This window comes from Sylvia atricapilla, chromosome 10 (assembly GCF_009819655.1).
Source record: "Sylvia atricapilla isolate bSylAtr1 chromosome 10, bSylAtr1.pri, whole genome shotgun sequence".
Lineage (NCBI taxonomy): Eukaryota > Metazoa > Chordata > Aves > Passeriformes > Sylviidae > Sylvia > Sylvia atricapilla.
The window spans coordinates 8,611,736-8,629,961 of NC_089149.1; the positions used below are offsets into that span (position 1 = coordinate 8,611,736).

The 18,226-nt window shown below is 62.0% G+C and overlaps 2 protein-coding genes across 4 annotated transcripts; one reads left to right on the top strand and one right to left on the bottom strand.

The window, feature by feature from the left end:
- Positions 1–7,641: 7,641 nt before the first annotated feature.
- POLR2H (RNA polymerase II, I and III subunit H) lies at positions 7,642–10,016 on the top strand. Of its 3 annotated transcripts, XM_066325816.1 has the most exons (5): positions 7,642–7,754; positions 8,055–8,138; positions 8,852–8,945; positions 9,317–9,400; positions 9,517–10,016. In XM_066325816.1, exons 1-5 carry the CDS (start codon positions 7,682–7,684, stop codon positions 9,632–9,634), a joined length of 453 nt encoding a protein of 150 aa, XP_066181913.1. In that variant the 5' UTR covers positions 7,642–7,681; the 3' UTR covers positions 9,635–10,016. The 3 variants fall into 3 exon arrangements, with proteins under 3 accessions (XP_066181913.1, XP_066181914.1, XP_066181915.1); XM_066325817.1 differs by lacking the exon at positions 8,055–8,138; XM_066325818.1 differs by lacking the exons at positions 8,852–8,945; positions 9,317–9,400.
- Positions 10,017–10,285: 269 nt separating this feature from the next.
- THPO (thrombopoietin) lies at positions 10,286–12,710 on the bottom strand. The gene is made up of 5 exons (XM_066326441.1): positions 12,281–12,710; positions 11,346–11,473; positions 11,176–11,262; positions 10,807–10,971; positions 10,286–10,707 (listed from the first exon to the last, which is right to left on the bottom strand). The coding sequence occupies exons 1-5, from the start codon at positions 12,318–12,320 to the stop codon at positions 10,528–10,530; spliced, it is 600 nt and encodes a 199-aa protein (XP_066182538.1). The 5' UTR covers positions 12,321–12,710; the 3' UTR covers positions 10,286–10,527.
- Positions 12,711–18,226: the final 5,516 nt, after the last annotated feature.

The following is an 18,226-nucleotide window of genomic DNA, read 5'->3' on the forward strand; positions in this document are numbered from 1 at the left end:
CCAATGCTGCAAGGGACGCAGCCTGGGACCCCCAGCACCTATCATGTTCTGTGTCCCCTAGGGCCAGGGGCCAGCTGGGGCTGTTCCTGCCAGGGGACAAGGTGCTGCTGCTGGGCAACCCCCACACCACATCCCTCCTCACCAGCCGGACGCTGGGCAGTGCTGGGAGGAAATCCAGGCGTTATCGGGCAGCCGGCTGCAGCCCTTGCCGTGGCCTCTGGCCTGAAATTTCCTGACATGGCCATCACAACAGAATTTATCCCGGGCTGTGCCTTCCTCACTAAGGTGGGGTCAAGCCAAGCTTCCCTTTGACACCTCAGGGGTGAGGGGATGTGGTTGATCAGGCCCCCCCAGATCCCTGTCAAACAAGTGAAGAGGAAGAAACATGGATTTTGATGGGGAAGGAGCCAGTCCTAAGCCCTGCCTTGGTGATTTTCTGTGCCCCTCACACACACAAGGTACACAGATCGAGGCTAGAATCAGGCTTGGGGGGTAATAAGCCCCCCTGAAAGGCATCCTGCCCCCAGCAGCCCCCCTACAAGCCCCTCTTATCTTCATGGCAGCCGGATGGGGTCTCACCAGAGGGAGGCTGAAATTTCCAGGAAAAAATGTAAATAAAGGTCCCTGTCCCGCCTGTCCCCCTTATCTCAGGAATCCGGAGCGCGCCGGGCCCTTCTCCCAGCCATATTTCATCCCAGCCACCCCTGCTGGCCACGAACCAGAGGAACAATGATGGGGATGTGAAAGAGACTTAAAGATCACAGTTGCCTTAAACATTGTCTAGGCCACAGAACGGAGAGAGGCTGTGTCTCAGGGCCCACCATGACCCCAGGACCATGGAAGCCACAAAACACACCGGGCTGGGGTTACTTTCCCACCCCACATGGCTGGGGGTTCATAGGATGGTCTGAGAGGTTTGGTACTTCAGACCTCAAGACATACTGCCCAGCCATGGGGCCCCAGGATGGGAAAGCTTTTGGGTTCCCATTGCCCACCTGATGTCCCCAAGCAGCAGGGTCAGAGCTCAGCCACTTCCCCTCCCTGCTCCCAGATCAGCTGCTAATGATGCCTCCTGACCCTGCTCGAAAAGAACATAAATTATTCAGCTTCTCATCAGGGCAATTAAATTAGCTGATCATTGCAGGCCATGAATATTTCAGGGGGGCTGGGGAGCTGTCGAGGGCAGGGGTGACAGGGCTGGGGCTGAGCCCCATTCTTTGGCCAGGAGGTGCAGTGAGTGTGTCCATTCTCAGACCACAGGGGACAGAGAGGGTGGGATGTAGGGGTCGGGGGTCTCCGGGCAGAGATCTTGAAGTCTGGTGCCCAGATGTCTGGGTCCCATGTGGACAGTCTGTCCCGTTGCCCCGTCTGTCTGGGTTACATTCCCTGCTGCTGACAGAGGCCAGGTGCCAGCAGCCAACCCCTGCCCCACTCCCAGAGCATCTCCTACAGCCCACATTGCCCCCCTTTTTCAGGAGGGACACCTGAGGGTTGGTGGCACTGCAAGGGGCTGCCTCCACCCTAGAGATCCCAAATTCCCCCCTGCCTTCCCCTTGCCCCAGGCTGTGCCAACTCCTGCTCACTACCCTCCCCAGAGCCTGCGGGTTCTCCGTCAGGATTTCTCTTTCCTTTCTTCCTCGTACTGAACAATTAATAATTTATCCCATAATAAAAGAGGAAACAGTTAATGAGATGAAAACAAGCCAGAAACATCTGCTGGGGCTGCTTTCATCGCCTCCCCGGGCCGCCTGCGCAGGAAGCGGGGGCGGGAGGGGGACGGGGCCGCCGGGGGGGCCACGGCAGCAGGAGGCTGTCCCTGCACACAGCCTTCCTTGCCACGGCCCCCTCCTCCTCGGGGACCCCCAGGCCAGGCACTCTCTCCCCACTGCACCATCAAAACCTGGCTGAGGGCTGCCAGGCTTGAGTCACAAATAGCGCTGGGAGTCCTGCCATGGGGGTGCCACCCTAAAAAGGGCAGTGAAGCCTGTTGGTCTGATGCTGCCCAGTGTCCCCAGAGATGTGCCTGGCTGCTGAAAGGGGAGAGGATTGTCCCCTCAGTTCCCTCTGTCCCCAGCCCCCATGGCCAGCTGTTGTTCATTATTGGTGATCTGATCTCCAGTGAGTGGGGCTGCCCGCAGGACCTGATACTATCGGGGTAGCAACACAACCCCAAACCCTCCTGGGGTGCCAGGGGGGACACGTGGGGATGGGGCAGGGCATCCTGCCAGCAAAGGGAACTGCAGGGCTGACCCCATGGCTCAGTGCTTTGCTGAGATTTATGGAGTCCAAGGAGGAAGCTTATTTTGGGACCGCTTATTTCGGAACTGTGGCTTCATGGCATGTGAGGAGAGGTGTGAGGGGACATGCCTGGGATGCAGTGGGGATGCAGGGTGCTGGGGAAAGGGAGGGCAGGGAGAGGGGGCACTGAGAGCAGGAAGGGGACAGGCAGGGAAGGGGAAGGGGAAGGCAGCAATGCCCAGAGGCTGCTGACCTGTGGCCAAGACCCAGACTGGAAAAAAGAGACAGCCCTGACCAGCCCCACCATCAGCTTGGTCATGGTAGGGGACTGTGAGAGCCCCATGGAGGCACCCTGGGCTGCAGGGATGGGGCTGGGGTGGGGGTTTGGGCAGGGGCAGCAGAGCATGTGCAGGATGCTCCCGCCTGCCTCTGTTTCCAATTTAGCTGATCCTCACCCCGATCCCTGCAGCTCCCTAATCTGTTTGTCTTCCAAAGCCGTTAAGTTAATTCTGATCCCGCGGCTTTCATCCCAGCCCACCCTCCAGCTCCATGAGTCTGGCAGGGGCATAGCGGGCAGCTGCCAGATGCTGCCAGTGTCCAGCACGGAGCCGTTTCCATCATGAAGGAGCAGCAACTCGTTCCTGCAGGCTCCCAGATCAGTCTCCAGCAGCCCCATGGTCCCTCCTGGGGCCGGGTGTAGCTAAGGGCCGTCATGGGGACAGGCGGCGGCGATGACAGCTGGGGAGATGGCCTGTCCCTCTGCCAGCCCGGACAGGCACCCGGCCCCTCTCTGAGAGGTGCTGCGGAAAAACTGACATCAGCATCAGCCCGGAGGAATTTGGCCTCCCTGGCCCATCCCAGCTGGGGACAGGGACGGAGACAGGGGCCTCTGCCAGGCACCACAGAAAACTTGAGCAAGGTGAAGTAGGAGGGGGGTGGTATGAAGTCCCTTTCTTTGCTGTTCCCCTTCCTGGGTGCCCGGAGCAACCCAGAGGGTCTGTGATTATCCCTAGGGAACAGTCACTGACTGTGCTTCCTATAAGCACAGCCTCGTTCAAGCTCTGAGTGCAGAGAACAGCCAGCTCATGACACTGGTGACACCTCCTGTGCCATCGGGGACAGCGGTTGGGGCTGAATTCCTCAGGATCTCAGTGGGGAAAAAGAAAGTTCTAATCCCTTCCCAGGTGCCTTGGGGCTTCTGGTATGGTTATGGCCTGGTCACCCCTTGGTCCCTTCTGTCCCCCACCCCACAGGATGTGCCTGGTGGCGATGAGGAAGTTGCGGAGAGATGGTGACACCCCCAGTTGCCTCCGTGCTGGAGACCCCGACATCCTGCTCCCCTCCCCCAGTCACACTCCATCATCTCCTCATTCCCAGTCCCCGTAATTGGTGGCCTGGTGACAGACGGGCTCATTAACAGCTTAATTTCGGCTTCATCTCTTCCTGCCTGACCCCCAGCCCAGGTGGAGACTGGCCCAGCAGGGTGCCGGGATGGGCCTCCGGAGGCTGAACTGCTGCATCCCATGGGGGCACCCACGGAGCTGGTGGGAGAGCCAAGGAGGGCACAACACGGGATGGCAGCCCTGCCCTGGGCAGCCCACACGACATCGGGGTGCGGGGGGGGTCCCCCTTCCTCGGCATGGGGACAGTGCCTCCCTGCTCCTTGCCCCACTGGGATGGGCAGGGATATTCCAGGGATACCACGGCAGGTGCCGGCCGTTGCCCACCTTCCTGGCCTCACCCTGCCCTTGTTTGCTTCTGTAACGGCGGCCGCCTTTCGGCTCCTTTGTGCCGCCGGATAACAGGAGTCGCCGCTGCCTCTGAAGTGCCGGCCACCGGCCCGCGCCCCACTGGGCAGCAGCATGTGGGCATGGGAACGAGGCGGCCGGGCCAGGGCACGGGCAGGAGTGCAGGCAGACCTGCAAGCAGTAGGTGTGGGCATGGGGTGCAGGTGAGTTTCTCATTCCCACCGCTCTTCTGCTTTGCCTTCGGGTCCATATTGAAGCCCATGAGCCCTATCCCCAACACCAGGTCAGTGCCCAAACCCCTGTCCCTGTCACCCTCCCAAGAAAAGCAGCTGGCGGCAGCCCACGATGGCTGATGTGGGGCCCCCAAAGGCTGCCCCACCGGATGGAGGTCTGGCTGCCTTTCAAAGACGCTTGTGTTGTATAATTTATCGGCAGGAGATAACAGACGAGCGGCTAACGAAGGAGGAGGCTGTACCCCTGCTCTGGGGAGTCTGGAACCACAGGCATTGGTGCTGCCAGGATCCATCACACTGGGGGCACGCACACCTCCCTGGCCAAGGTGTAGGTCCCATTTTGGTTTGGGGGTGCCCCAAGGCAGAGCCAGAGATGGTCCCACTCTGTGCCCTGCTTTGGAAAGGCTGCCTGCCTTGCAAAGAGACTCCAGGGGCTACTGCACAATCAGAGCAAGGGGAGCCTGGCTCCAGTATTTGAGGGGTTCTTCATCCCAGGGACACAGGGACTTCCCAGCATGGGGGAAGGGCAGCAGGCATGGAGGGGCACAGGGTAGGGAACAGCTAGTCCCACGGGCACTGGGGCAGCACCTGGCGCCAGATCTGAGGAGAGTTTGTTTAATCCCAGATAAGGAGGTAACACCAGGCACCTGGCTGGCAAACGGGCACTCCCTGGGCAACAGCAGCAAAGGCAGTGCTGACCCCCCAGCCCCCTCCAGCACCTGTGCCAGGACCGTCTGTTCAGCCCTGGCTGCACAGGGCTGGCGTTAGCTGGGTACATGACTCCCTCTGGCCACCCACACTCCTGTGGCACAGCATGGCATGGCATGGCATGGCACATGGCACGGGGTCAGCGAAGCAGCCGGCACACGGCACAGCCAGGGCAGATGGGAGTGGAGTGCAAGGAAAAGCAGGGTGCTCCATCCTCTGCCAACCCGGGCCAGATTTACACCAGGGCCAGCAACCCCCCGGCCAATCCTGCCCTAAGGGTTGTGTGGGCATGGGGCCAAAGAGGAGGCTTAGGGACAAAGATGGTTCTTGGCATCGTGGTCCTGCTGAACAGCCAGTGCCCAGGAGATTCAGGGCTGTGCCAGCATCCTGCTGCCACTCTGATCCTGTGGCATCTGTGGGGCATCTGGAAATCCACCCCCTGCTTCCTCGTCTGGCCCTGCAGGTGGCTGTGTGCCCATGACCCTGCCCAGGGTGGGGGCTCAGGTGTGCCCTGTCCCGCAAGGGCAGGGAGGCAGACGGCAGTGCAGGGTCACTGGGCAGCAGCACCCCTGGGGGCTGCCTCGCCGGCTGGTGAGCACAGTCCCAGCTGCCTGCTGGCCTGTACCGAGTGTGCCAGGTCTCAGCAGGGGCAGACAGGCACAGCTAGGTGGGATTAGCCCTTTGTGTCACCCCGCAGTGGCCCTGAGAGCATCCAAGCTGGGGGCACAGCTGTGCCATGGCCCTCCAGCCTGAATCACACCAGGATCCCAACGGGTACCCCTGAGTACAGGAGGGGCTGGCACACGGACCCCTCCCCAAAAAGCAGCCCTGGCCCCCACACCACCCTGTCCCGGCCGGCTGGTGTCCGCCAACCAGGTCACGTCCCTCCAGGGCGGCACCCTGAGGATTCTGGAACGGGCAACTGGGAATACTAGTGAGCCTGGCTGCGGTAGGACTCCCTCTGATCCGGCACACCCTGGGGCTGTCTTGCCATGTTCGGTGTGCTGCTGCCACCCCCTGGCAACCTGCACAGCCCCGGGTGTCCCCCACAGCCGCTCACGCAGGGCTGTCCAGGTACCCTGCACCAGCCCAGTCCTGCGCCCCCAGACAAGCGGGTGCGCAGGATGCAGGATGCCAGGCGGGCACCGTAACTCTGGGGAAGGGTCCACACCTCTCACCGTGGGCCAGAGGGGAGCCGGTTTACGGCCACCACATTCTGGCAGGGCGGAGGTTTCTGCCCCTCCCCGAGTCAGGGTGGACAGAGTGGGGAGGCGGCTGCGGGGCTTGGGGGCGTTACCCACCCAGGCGGTGATTAGAAGGAGCCGAGGTTCCGTCCCAGCGCATTAAGACTGTCCCCGCTGAGTGCCACCGCCGCGGGGTGACCCCGCCGTGAACCGCCCACGCTCCCCCGACGAGCCACCAGACCCCTGGCACCAGCACCCCCCTTGATGCCAGTGTCCCCGCTGCGTGACACCGCACTGCCCCGTTCCGCTGCCTGCGCCTCAGGCATGCGTGAGGATGCGCTGGCACCGTGTCACAGAGGGGGCATGACATGGAGAGGTCACACCTGTGTGTGTCTGGGGACCACAGGCATCTTGTGACAGGCCGCCCGGTGAGGATGCTGGGGCACCTCGGCTCTGGGTGCCATCCCGCACCACGACCTGGAAATGTCTGGCCCCCGGGGACAGCATGGGCTACGTCCCCACGAAGCCACCTCGCTGCAGGCATAGGGGCCACGCACGGGGAGCCATATCCCGTAGATGTCCCCACTCACAACCTCGTGGTCCCTAGGGAGATGGTGGCATGTGACACACACGCGGCGCCGTGCCACCCTGCGTCCTCAGTGCTCATCTCACCGGGACATCTGCAGGCTCCACCAGTCTTCTCTGTGCCACATTTGGGCGGGCACACGGTGCCCAAACGAGTGCAGGGAGCCCACTGCCAAGCGGGGAAGATTTTGTTCAGGCAGGCTGGTGGTGGCATTCGGGGAACGGGGAGGACAAGACTGAACTCTTGAACCCGCACCGACCAGATGCCAAGCATGGAGCACCCCGTGGCGTCCAACGCGTGAGCAGCCCCCGGCCGTGTCAGGCCCCCCTGCTCCCCTCACGGTTCATCGGCAGGACACGGGGGACGGTGTCACACGGCCCTCCCCGCCATGGCTGGCAGGCGAGGGGGAAGGAGCCGGTGGGGGCTGCAGCCGCAAGACCCATCGCTGGCTGAGTCGGCGCAGCTCATCACACCGATGTCCAGCTGCGATCGGGGGCGCGGGTGAAGCCCCTCTGTCCCATGCGGCGAGGGTGGGACGCAGGCTGCAAGAGCCCCGCGGGACACACCGGATCCCTCCCAGGACATCCCTGACCCCTCCTGGGACACCCCGGACCCCTCCCGGGACACCCCGGACCCCTCCCGGGACACCCCGGACCCCTCCCGGGACTCCCCGTGCCCGCCGCGCGGGGGCGCTGCCGTGCCCGCTCTGTGCCGGGGGCGGGGCCGCGGCGCGCGAGTCCCTCCGCGGCCTCGCAGCGCCCCCTGGCGGCCGCGCGCGGGGAGCGGGAGCACGAGGACCGCGCGCGCTCCCGCCGGCCCCGGGAGTCCTGGGGAGGATGTGACCCCGCCCACCGTGAAGCCACTTCCGCCCCGCGTTTGGCGGCGCGTTTGCGTCATCAGTGTGCGCCGGGCGCCAGCTGCACCGGGAGCTGCGCCGGGAGCTGCGCCGGGAGCTGCGCCGGGAGCGGGCGTTGAGCCGCTGCCATGGCCGGCATCCTCTTCGAGGACATCTTCGACGTGAAGGACATCGACCCAGAGGGCAAGAAGTTCGACCGCGGTGAGTTGGGCCCCGGCCCGCTTCTCCCGGTCCCCCGTCTGCCCGTCCCGCCCGCGCTGGCCCCTCCGCGTGTTGCCGGTTCCCGGAGCGCTCCGCTTCCCCAGGGCTTCGCCAGTCCGGCTGCTGTGCCCTCCATACCCCCGCGGGCCCTGTGCCTTGCATTCCTCGCCCCACCGTGTTTCTCTCCCTGCCCCTGCACACCTCCGTCTGGTGCCAGCCTGGGGTGGGAAGACGACCCTATTCCCACACAGCTCTCGGAGATCTTTTCTGTCTTGGTCCCTGACTCCGTTGCTCCCCCAGTGTCGCGCCTTCACTGCGAGAGCGAGTCCTTCAAGATGGATCTCATCCTGGACGTGAACATCCAGATCTATCCCGTGGACCTCGGTAAGCCATCGGGCTGCTAGCAGAGTGAGTCAGCCGCTGTCAGCTTGGGTGGGCAAGATTAGAGAAGATGGAGTGAAGAAATGCTGTGATCAAGGAATAAGCTGCCTCAGGTTTCCTTGTGCCCCTGTTTTGTCCCCAGGTAACAGGAGATTCATGGCACTCTCAATATACTGAGGCTGAGCTGGGTTTCTGGTTCACCTCCCTGTGTGTATTTGGGTTCATCTCTGTCCCTTTCCCCACAGACACTGCACAGAAGCTGCTTTTGCTGATGGTAACCAGGCTTTAAGGGAGACTTCCTGAAATTAAACTTCTATAGCTAAATACACTGTATGCGTGGAAAGGAGAATATTACCCTCGATGAAACACAGAAGGGCTGAAGCTGATGCTGCAGGGGGCTCGTGTATCTGCCCGGGATCCAGCCAAGTCCTCTGGGGGAATATAAGTGAATATCTTGTTGTGTCACCTGAAAACACCAGCAGTAGTATCCTTGTGACTCTGGTTTCCTCCATGATCTGGGGAACAAGGAGACACAGGATCCAGTGTGACCTTTCACATGTTCCCTACAATCCTGTTGGAGGACTGGCAGCAGGGACAGAGCTTGTTTAGCACGCCCTGCCAGGGTGGCCCTTTGCCACCACCCTGAGTTCTGGCTGTGTGTGCTGCTGCTCTGGTTGTGCTCTAACCTTCTCACTGCTCCTCTGGCCTCCTCACAGGGGACAAATTCCGCCTGGTCATCGCCAGCACCTTGTATGAGGATGGCACTCTGGATGATGGAGAGTACAACCCCACGGATGACCGGCCATCCAGGTACAGGACCCAGCTGGGATCCATGTGCCTGGGGACAAGGGAAAAAGTGAAGAGCTGAGGTTGAATGTTTCAGCTTGGACACTAAGAGGAATTTCTTTATGGAGGGGGTGATTAAACATTGGAATGGGCTGCCCAGGAGGATAGTAGTCACTATCCTTAGTATTGTTTAAGGAAAGACTGGATGTGGCACTCATGCCATCGTCAAGGTGGTTGTCAAGCTGATGTTCAGTCACAGGTTGGATTTGATGATCTGGGAGGTCTTTTCCAATTTAACTGGCTCTGTAACTGTGAGGTACCTTCTCCCATAGAACACTGAGCTGGGGGAATGGCCAGGTTTGATTCCTCGCTGACCTCAGGCTGTGCTATTGCAGGGCAGACCAGTTTGAGTACGTGATGTACGGCAAGGTGTACCGGATCGAGGGGGACGAGACCTCCACAGAGGCAGCTACGCGCCTGTGAGTGCCTGTCGAGGGTGGGGAGGCACAATGCCCCGGGGTGGGGGGCGCTGGGATCTCGACTCGAGTCTCCCATGGGATTCCCTACTCTCATTACTCCTCTCCTCCCACCTCAGCTCTGCCTATGTGTCCTACGGGGGGCTGCTCATGCGGCTGCAGGGAGACGCAAACAACCTGCACGGGTTTGAGGTGGACTCTCGCGTTTACCTGCTGATGAAGAAGTTGGCCTTCTAGCACACCTCCATGGGCTGCCCCACAGACATCCAGCTGGAGCCCTGAGAGCCTGCATTTTGCTCCGATGTCCATGCTGCCCAGCCTCTTCAGAGCTGGGGGGGTGGGAGCAGTCCTCCTCCTCATCCCAGTGTCTTCTGACTCCTGCTGGGATCCACATCTCTGTTCACGAGGAGAGAGGTGCCTGACATCTGAGTGGACACCATGCTGGGTGCTCCAGTCTTGCCTGATGGCATCTTCTCGCCTTTGCCTGTGCTCAACAGCCCTGGCTCTGGCCAGGAACAACCGGACTGGGACAGCTGCCTGCCTGCCTCTGGGGACCATTGCCTCAGGATGGCTCCTGAGGCAGGCTGCCTTGGTTTTGATTAAACTGGAGTGTTTTCTACACCTGGCTGTGTTTGCTGAGAGATGAGGCTGGCAGGGAGTGGATACGCCTGCTCAGGGGCAAAGGGGGAACGCTGCCACTTCCCAAAGGATGGGGAGTCCAAACCTGCAGCAGGTGGTACAGAGAGGAGGAGTGGCAGCTCAGGCCCCGTGCAGGGCCGTGCCCTGGGATCCTGCAGCACTGCGGGTGGGAGCAGAACTGGGAGCATGTCCCAGAGGAGCTGGCTTCTGCCCCAGGCCCGGGCACAAGGACACACACAGCTCTTTAGAAAAATAGCTCTTTAATCAAAAAGCATTCACAGTAGAGGTGCCTGCCCAGATGGGAGCAGGGCCTGTGCCTGCTGGCATGTGAGTGTCACTGTTTGCCTTCATGCACTGCAGTGGACAAATACTTGAGGAACAGGTGCCAACCCTTTCCCTGTGGGCATCTTCCTGGGCACACAGAGCACAGCTTAGTGTCCTGCAGGATTGCTCCAGCATCGCTTTGTGGTTGAACCCTGTGTGCAGCCCCATCAGGCCCCACATGGAGGGTCTCTGCTGTCCCCCTGTCCTTGCTTGCACAAGACCTTGGCCAGGTCGTAGAAGAAGAAGCGCAACTTGCCCTGTACCAGCATCCGGTAGGTGAGGAAAATGCTGGTGATGTGGCTCTGCTCCATGGAGTGTGGGGAGCAGCTCGGCTCCCAGTGTCCTTCCTGAGGGGCGAGAGTGGGACAGAGAGGTGACAAACACCATTGCATCCAACCCAGCCAGCGGGCACCTGTGGTGGTCTGGCTCGTGTGGGGAGGTCTCACCTCCCAGCTGAAGGTCTGCAGGAGCAGGAAGAAGGAGTTGGCGTGTTGGTAAAGCTGGCTCAGCTGCCTGGCCCCGCACTCATCGCTCACCTGGCCCTGGGCCCCTGCTGCAGCACCCACCAGCAGGGCCAGGTCACAGAGGATCTCTCGCCGCTTGGTCTCGTTCTGGGGGAGCAGACAGTGACCCCCAGGGCCTCGTTGCTTCCTGCGCTCCCCTTAGTTCTGGATGGGGTCCTCTACCCTCCCTGTGCCACCAGATATGCCCACAAGCATCTTGTTCAGCATTTCTGGTGCTTGTGCCAACCCAAGGTTCCTTCTCCAGTCCTGTTAGCACACCAGTGCCAGCACCCTCCTCCCGGCCCCTCTCACCGATTTGGATTTCCACTGCTGGAAAGTGAAGTCCACCAAGGGCAGCACTGCAGGGCAGCTGAGTGCAGGCAGGGCCTGGCACTGGCCCTAGTGAGGAAAGATGTCAAGGTGAGGTGCCAGGAACTGTGCATGTCCCTGGTCTTGGGTTTTATGAGGGGCTGTATCCTCACCACTCTCTTTTCCATGTCCTTGGCCTCCACGATGTATTTCTGGATAAGCCTGTTGTCACAGACCAGCCGTGTGGGGCTGGCATGGTCCTCTTTCACGTGCAGGAGGAAGGATGTGAGGAGGAGCAATCCTGGAGGAGACGGGGTTACTTTGTGCATTGTGCCAGCCTCCCTGGGCAGTGCCAGCCCAGAGCCAAGCCTGCAGTGGTGAGTCCTCTCCCCAGCCCTTTGGTGGTCTTGATGGCCCCGTGGTGAGGATGCAGGGGAGTGCGAGTGACTGAGGGGGGCCCGGTGCTGCTCTGCAGTCAGCCAGCGAGGGGTGCCCAGTTTCTGTGAGAGTAAGGGAGAGCCGGGGTTTCTGTGCCAGTGGTGAGTGCCAAGGGGCCGCACAGCCATGTCTGCCAGGTTTTTCAGCCGTGCTCCAGGCAAGGAAACAGGGCTGTACTCCCTGTGCAGACCAAGGCCAGCCCTCTGGATCTCTGCCAAGAGCAGTTCCAGGCGTCATGTGCACTTCGGGGAATCCCAGCCTGCAGTGTCCCACAGGGAGCATCTGTTCCTGGCCGCTGCCCTGGCTGAGTGTTCCCCTGCCGGCACTGCCTTCCCCAGTGCCACTGCACACTGCTGTGCCCAGCAACTGCCCATCCTGCCAGCTTCTCTGGTGCCCTCTCTGCATCCTCCTGCCTGCCTCACTCCCTGCCCTGGCACTACACCTGGCCCCAAAAATCCTCAGTGCAGTCTGTTTAATTAGGATGGGCATGGAGAGATGCTTGGTTGCCCTCACATGCTGGCAGTGGCCAGGTCCAACCAGCCCAGAGCCACCCTTGGAGTTTGATGCCCATCTGTGGGATTCATCGTGCAGGGGACACTCTGGCTGTGGGGCCACAGTATCCGCTGTCCCTTTCTGCGCACCCAGTCCCCCCTTTTAGCCACACACTCACTGTTCAGCTCCATGCTCGGCTGGGGGCTTCGGCCCTGCATCTTCACCCTGGGGCCCGCGGCTGCTCCCTGGCTCCCGTCCCCCTTCCATGGAGGGCAGTGGTGGCGCGGGTTCCCCGCGAGCCGCCCAGCCAGGACGGAGGGCCGGAGGCCGGGAGCGGCCCCGGGACAGCACGGCGCGGCTCTGTGGCTCCGGCCTGGCCGCCCAGCCGAGGCAGCACACGATTTCCTGTTGTGTCGCCGCTGACCTTCCAGCAAAATCGCAGCAGGGGCCCCGGGCCCGGGGGAAGGCTTCCTGCCTCCGGCCGCTTCCTCCCTTGGCTCGGGGCACGGGAAGGGCGTCCCTGGGCGCCCTCGGTGGCTGCTCACCTGCCCCCAGGCCTGAGCGCTCAGCAGCCAGCGCCTCAGTGGTCAGTGGGTCAGCTGTGCCTGTCCAGCGGTAGAGGGTGGCCCTGGTACCTGCAGAAGGGATGGCGTCAGTGACCCTGCACTGGTCAACCCCAGGAACACCAGCCCTCATGAGGTCCTGCTCCTGGCTGCAGCAGCCAGGTATGAAAGCCACCAAAAACCCTCTCCCAGAGGTGGACCATAATCCTGATGACCCACTCCCAGAGGTGGACTTCATCCATGGTGACCTTTACCCTGTTAGACCCCATCCCTGTTGACCCTCACACAGAGGCATGCTCTGACCCCTGCCACCATCCCTGAGGTGACTCAGGGAGCTGGAGATCCCTGGGATGGCTGTGCTTCATGGGATCCCTCTGAGCTGGGGAGGGCAATGGATCACAGGGGTCGTGGCTAGTGCATGTCCCCAGGGCTGTTTCACCAGGGTATTGGTTGGTAGTGGGCTGGGTGGGGCACCCACAGATGTCCCTTCCCTGGGCAGGAGAAATACCAGAGGCCTGTTCAGCACCGTGCCCTGGCATGGCTATGGCATTCCCTGCAAAATCAGCTCTCACTGGGCGCTCTGGCAGGGGGTGCACATCCCTATGCCCATGTGTACGTGTGTGTGTCCCCGTCCTGCACACGTGTACACACCCACCACATGCACCCTCAAGCCTACGTGTACACACGGGCATTTCCCTGGCACGTGTCGGGGCATGTGCTCAGATAACTCTCCACCCCGGCAGCCCCCCACGGCTTCCCTTTGGGGTCACCCCCTCCCAGCACACATCCTCTGGCTCCCGGGCTCCCTGCAGCTCGTGCGTTTCCTTCTCACACCCCGGCTCTCGCACACTCTCGCACGTTCCCACCCCCGTCCCTGTGGACAGCGGTTCCCGGCAGCGCCTGGCTGGGTGACAACACTTAAAGTAAACACCTCAGCCCCGTTCCACCTGCCCCGTGTCCCGCTCAGCCGACAACAGCCCACCTTGCAGGGTGCCTGGATGGGGGGTCCAGCGGGTGCCACGACTCCAGGGGTGAGACTGGCTGCCCAGGCTTGCCTGGGCACAGCTGACAGCAACGGGACCTGAGAGCACCGGGGTCAAACACCTCCAGGCTTCCCCCACACGGCCGTGCCCCTTCTGCGGACGTGACGAGCTGCAATCATGCCCGCGATCACGGCTGCAAACACCCTCAGCCCCTCTGCCAGCTCTGGCCTCGGGCCCACCACTGTCCCCACGTCAGTCCCTGCCATGCCCCCACCATGTCCATTCCCTGTCTCTCCCTGGGTGCAAAGTCACTGGCGATGCCAGGCTGGAGAGCTGCGGTGCCCTGCATTCCTTCTTGATTAGGCAAACAAACCCGTCAAGGGAAACTGAAGAGCAACTGGAAACTGGAGGTCTAATGGACCCCCCATGGGCAGCCTAAGGTGGCCACAATAGTCCCTTTACTCCAAAATATTCCTTTTAACAATGCCAGAAGCTGGCAGCCAGCATGAGCCTGTGCCCGTGGGCAGCCTGGTATTCCTCGGCTGGAAAGGGCAATGCCAACATTTGCTGCCCGCGTCAGGGGGGCAGAGGATGTGCGGGAGAGCCCCTGCTTCTGGCCCCAGCCCAGTCCCACGGATGCTTCGTGCTGTAGAGGGAGAGTGTGGGGGCAGTAAGTGAGGCACAGGGTCCCCAGAGGAACACGGGGGCACCAGGCAGGCAGCCCGGCTCTGGCAGGGGACAGGAAGCCAGGCGGGGGCCGCGGGGCTGCACAGCTGGCCGGATCCCGGTGCCAAGATTCCCACCTCTCCTTACAGGGTGCAAAGTGCTGGGAATCCCGCTGCAGGGACAGCCGTTCGCACCCACTTTGCCAAGGTGCTGAAGACAGCAGGAGGTGACAGGAGTCAGCGAAGGGGAGGAGGGGAAGAGGAGGAAGACGCCGGGGTGGGGGGGAGACTGTGGTTCGGTGGCACAGCTGCTGTCCCCGCAGGCCACCCAGATGTGCTCGGTGGGCACCCCCAGGATGTCAGCGCTAGCATGGGAAGCAAACCTGGTCTTCCAAGGACAGGGAGGGGGGTCCCAGCCCCCTTTGAAGCCCCCATAAAAGGGTCTGGCATAAAGGAAAGAGAAAGTCAAAGGAACAAAGAAAGCGGCTAATCCCGGCGTGAGCAAACAGCCCCGTTTGCTCAGGGCACAGCTGGCTCCGGGGCCAGGGAAAGGAGCACAGCGGGGCTCTACGGGTGCCAGGCAGCGGGGGACCCGCTACCCGGGCTGCCCCTCCCCGAGCACGGGCAGGTCCCGGGAGCAGCGTCCCTCCTGGACCCTCCGGGCTTTTTTGCTACATATGCAAATTGCCAATAAACATCCGTGGGCAAATCCTACTCCCCGTGCAACCCGGTCCTTGCCCTGCTCCCAGACAGCCGTCCCAGGAGAGCACCCAGGCTGCCGGGTAAACGGACCTGCAAGGGGCACCTTGGTCGGGGTACAGCAGCTTGAGGGTGAAGGATGGCAGGGTTTTACCATTCCCAGTTTTCAGCAAACCACATGCTGCCCAGCACCCCAGCACAAACCCCTCGGTGCTGCCTACAAGATGCCGGTGGGCAAACCCTCGTTGCCTTGGGCAAGGGCACCTAATGCCAGCATCCCATCCGGGGCGATTCCCCCTCTACCATCCCGCTTCTCAGGCACGCTTCCCACTCCAATGGGGCGCACAGAGTGTGCTGGGAGGGCACCTCGTCCCTCCGCCTCCATCCCATGGAGAGGAGAAGGGGTTAATGCCAGGCAGCCGAGCCGCAGGTGGGCGCAAGAATGAAATTCCTTCTCGCTGTCCTGCGAAGTCTGGGCACAAATATTTGCCTGCATGTCCGGTGGGGAGGGGGGAGACCACCATCGCTTCTGGGAGCTTGCTAATCCCCATGCCAAACAAGGCCCCCACATGCCCCACATGCCCCCTGCCTTCCACCTTCTGGGGTCACCCTGCAAAGCTTTTGAGGAGGGGACATTTGGGGTCAGGGGGACACCAGCACCTTTGGGTGCTCCTATGAACAGGGAGCTCTGTGGGCTTGACTGGGCACTGGGAACAGGTATGTTGCTGAGGGACACTGTCAGGAGCTGCTCGGCATGGCCGATGAGACTGTTTTGGGGTTTCCATTTCACTCCCCGAGCTGTGGCCACTATAGCAGGATGATACGAAGGCGAGGGCCCCAGCCATCCCCACCATGTCAGCAACGCACCCTCCGTAATAAATTCCATGTGTTCACAGACAGAAAATAGCCAACTTCCCCCTCTCCATTGTCCCCCCAAACTGCATCCCCCTTCAGTACCTACCACCCCCAAAACTCCCTCTATCCCCAGACCCCCCTGGCCTTCATCTGGGATGGCCCAGCCCTGCAAGTCGCCTACCAGTTGTGCAAATATTGCCGGAACGGCTGTAATCCCTGTGTCCAACGTGAATTATGAGATATTTCCACCCATTACGACAGCCCCCCCGCCCGCCCCGCCGCGTGTGTGAGGCCGGGGGGATTAGACACGGCACAAGCCATGCTCAGCACAAAGCTTTGGGGAGGTTGACGGCTCTCTGCATCCCACAACGGGGCGGGGCAGTCGAGGGGGGCTCTTTTTGGAGAGACGGAGTGCCCCACATGCCTTCCCGTCTTCAGGCTTATGCCTGGAGGGGGTGTTGGGGTGCCCAGAAGGCAGTGGGAGGCTGTGAGAAGGGGGACCCAGGGCATGCAGTTTCACCACGACCCCACCCCTGGGGAATAGAGGCTCCTTCCTGTCGCCCTGAGCCGGGCTCATGTTCAAAGCCGCGAGCAGGCAGCAGCTAATGAGGGCAGACAATGGGAGCTGCGTAGGGCAGAGCTCGGGTGAGCTGAGACACCCCCCACGCCAGGCATGGCACAGCCCTGGAACCACGATCCTCTGAAATACTCCGTGGGACCCTCACCACTGGGCAGGGCATATGCCCACAAAGCCCCTGCAGAACTACAGGCTGTTCTGTAGGGCACCGTCGGGGCACCCCACCTGTACTTTGCTGGGACAGGAGACACTCCATGGGACCATCACCCCCTCACCAGGGATAAGCCAGTGCCCAACCTGGGAAGAAATGGTGGAGGGGTAAAGGTGCTAGGCTTGAGGCTGCCCAAGGACAGCTGTCTCCATCGTGGTCCAGCTCCAGCTGCCTGCAGCTGGCAGCCCCGTTGGGAATGTGCCAGTGCCAGGCCCAGCTCTGGAGCCTCAGAGGTGCCTTTGTGCAGAGCACTGCTCCTCACACACATGTGCGGGCACTGAGAAGCAGCTGGTGGGATTGGGACACTTCCCTGTGCTGCCCTTGGCTGGCATCATCCCCTCGCCAAGAGCACAGGACCCCCAAGGCTCTGTCAAACTACCTCTGCCTATTGGTGAGGGTACCCCTTGGCATTTCCAGGGGCAGCCAAGGCTGTGGACAAGGGAAGCCCAGGCACGGCTGGAGCACACATTTCCTCCCTGCCCACATGCCCCCACTGCAGAGGCCATGCCCCCTCCCTGGGCAGGGATGCCCAGCACCCTCCTGACCTCATAGTCCCATGCCAGCAAACCTCCCTGCTCCCAGCCTGGCAGTGCCAGATACCCTTGCAGCCCCTCTCTCCCTCACGCTGCCACCCCATGCCTTGGATTCCCCTGTGCCGAGGGGCTGCAGCCAGACGGGTTCCCCGTCTCTCTTTCCTTTCCCCTGGAAAGGGGAGGGAGCTTCCCTCATCTCTTCCCCGTGTCCCGCAGACGAGCCAGGAGACTGTGACGAGCTCTGGGTGCACAGAGCCAGCACCGGATTCCTGGCATCGGCGGGACAGCTGGGAGCCATCGCCCGCCTCCTCCCTGCTCAGCCCCGCTCACGTCCCGCCGTCCCCAGAGCCGCTGCTGCGCTGCAGCGGGCACCGTGCAGCGACGCTGGCACAGCTACACAGACCCCAACCCTGCCCTGCCCTCCGCATCGCTGGATCCCTGGCCAGCGAGGACGTCGGGAGAGAGGAGAGGGGACAGGTCAGTGACACTGCTGGGGACCGTGGGGAGGGCCAACGGGTGCCATGCTGCCAGGCATGGCAGCTATTCGCAGAACGTGTTTGCAAGCAGCAGGGTGTTGGGGACAGCCATGCCCGGGGGATGCCCGAGGTCCTGGCACTGTCCCAGCCCTGGTGATGCCAGCGGGCTGTCCTGCCGGAGCAAGCCCGGCTACTCTGTGCTGTCTTCTGCCAGCTCCTGCCACGAGCCAGGTCCCCGGCAAGGCCAAGCTCCCCTGTCCCACTGCCCTCCCCGGGAGAGGTGTCAAGCGGCGTGGAGACATGTGCCAAATCAGGGAGGGGAGTGGGATGGGGCATCCATGGATAAGCTGGGAATGGGCAACCCCATGCTGGCACTGGGGCAAGGGGCGGTGGGCTGCAGCCCCCCGCCAGCTGCTCGCTGGGCTGCGGGGAGGCCCATGAGGAGCTTTCTGGGGAGGCAGGAGCCTGTTGTGCTCCAGCTGTGCCGTGTTTCCCTAGCTACACCGCGCAGCTGGCCGGGTGTTTGCACCGCCCGGAGTTGATTTTGGCAGCCCCGCGCTTC

What these genes read in the sequence shown, in the direction of transcription:
- THPO (XM_066326441.1), bottom strand. Translation starts at nt 12,320, where the DNA reads ATGCAGGGCCGAAGCCCCCAGCCGAGCATGGAGCTGAACA. An exon ending in AGCAGTGGAAATCCAAATCG is followed by an intron (nt 10,972 to 11,175) that starts GTGAGAGGGGCC and finishes CTGCTCCCCCAG; the next exon opens with AACGAGACCAAGCGGCGAGA. An exon ending in TGCAGACCTTCAGCTGGGAG is followed by an intron (nt 10,708 to 10,806) that starts GTGAGACCTCCC and finishes CTCGCCCCTCAG; the next exon opens with GAAGGACACTGGGAGCCGAG.
- POLR2H (XM_066325816.1), top strand. Translation starts at nt 7,682, where the DNA reads ATGGCCGGCATCCTCTTCGAGGACATCTTCGACGTGAAGGACATCGAC. An exon ending in ACGGATGACCGGCCATCCAG is followed by an intron (nt 8,946 to 9,316) that starts GTACAGGACCCA and finishes GTGCTATTGCAG; the next exon opens with GGCAGACCAGTTTGAGTACG. An exon ending in ACAGAGGCAGCTACGCGCCT is followed by an intron (nt 9,401 to 9,516) that starts GTGAGTGCCTGT and finishes CTCCCACCTCAG; the next exon opens with CTCTGCCTATGTGTCCTACG.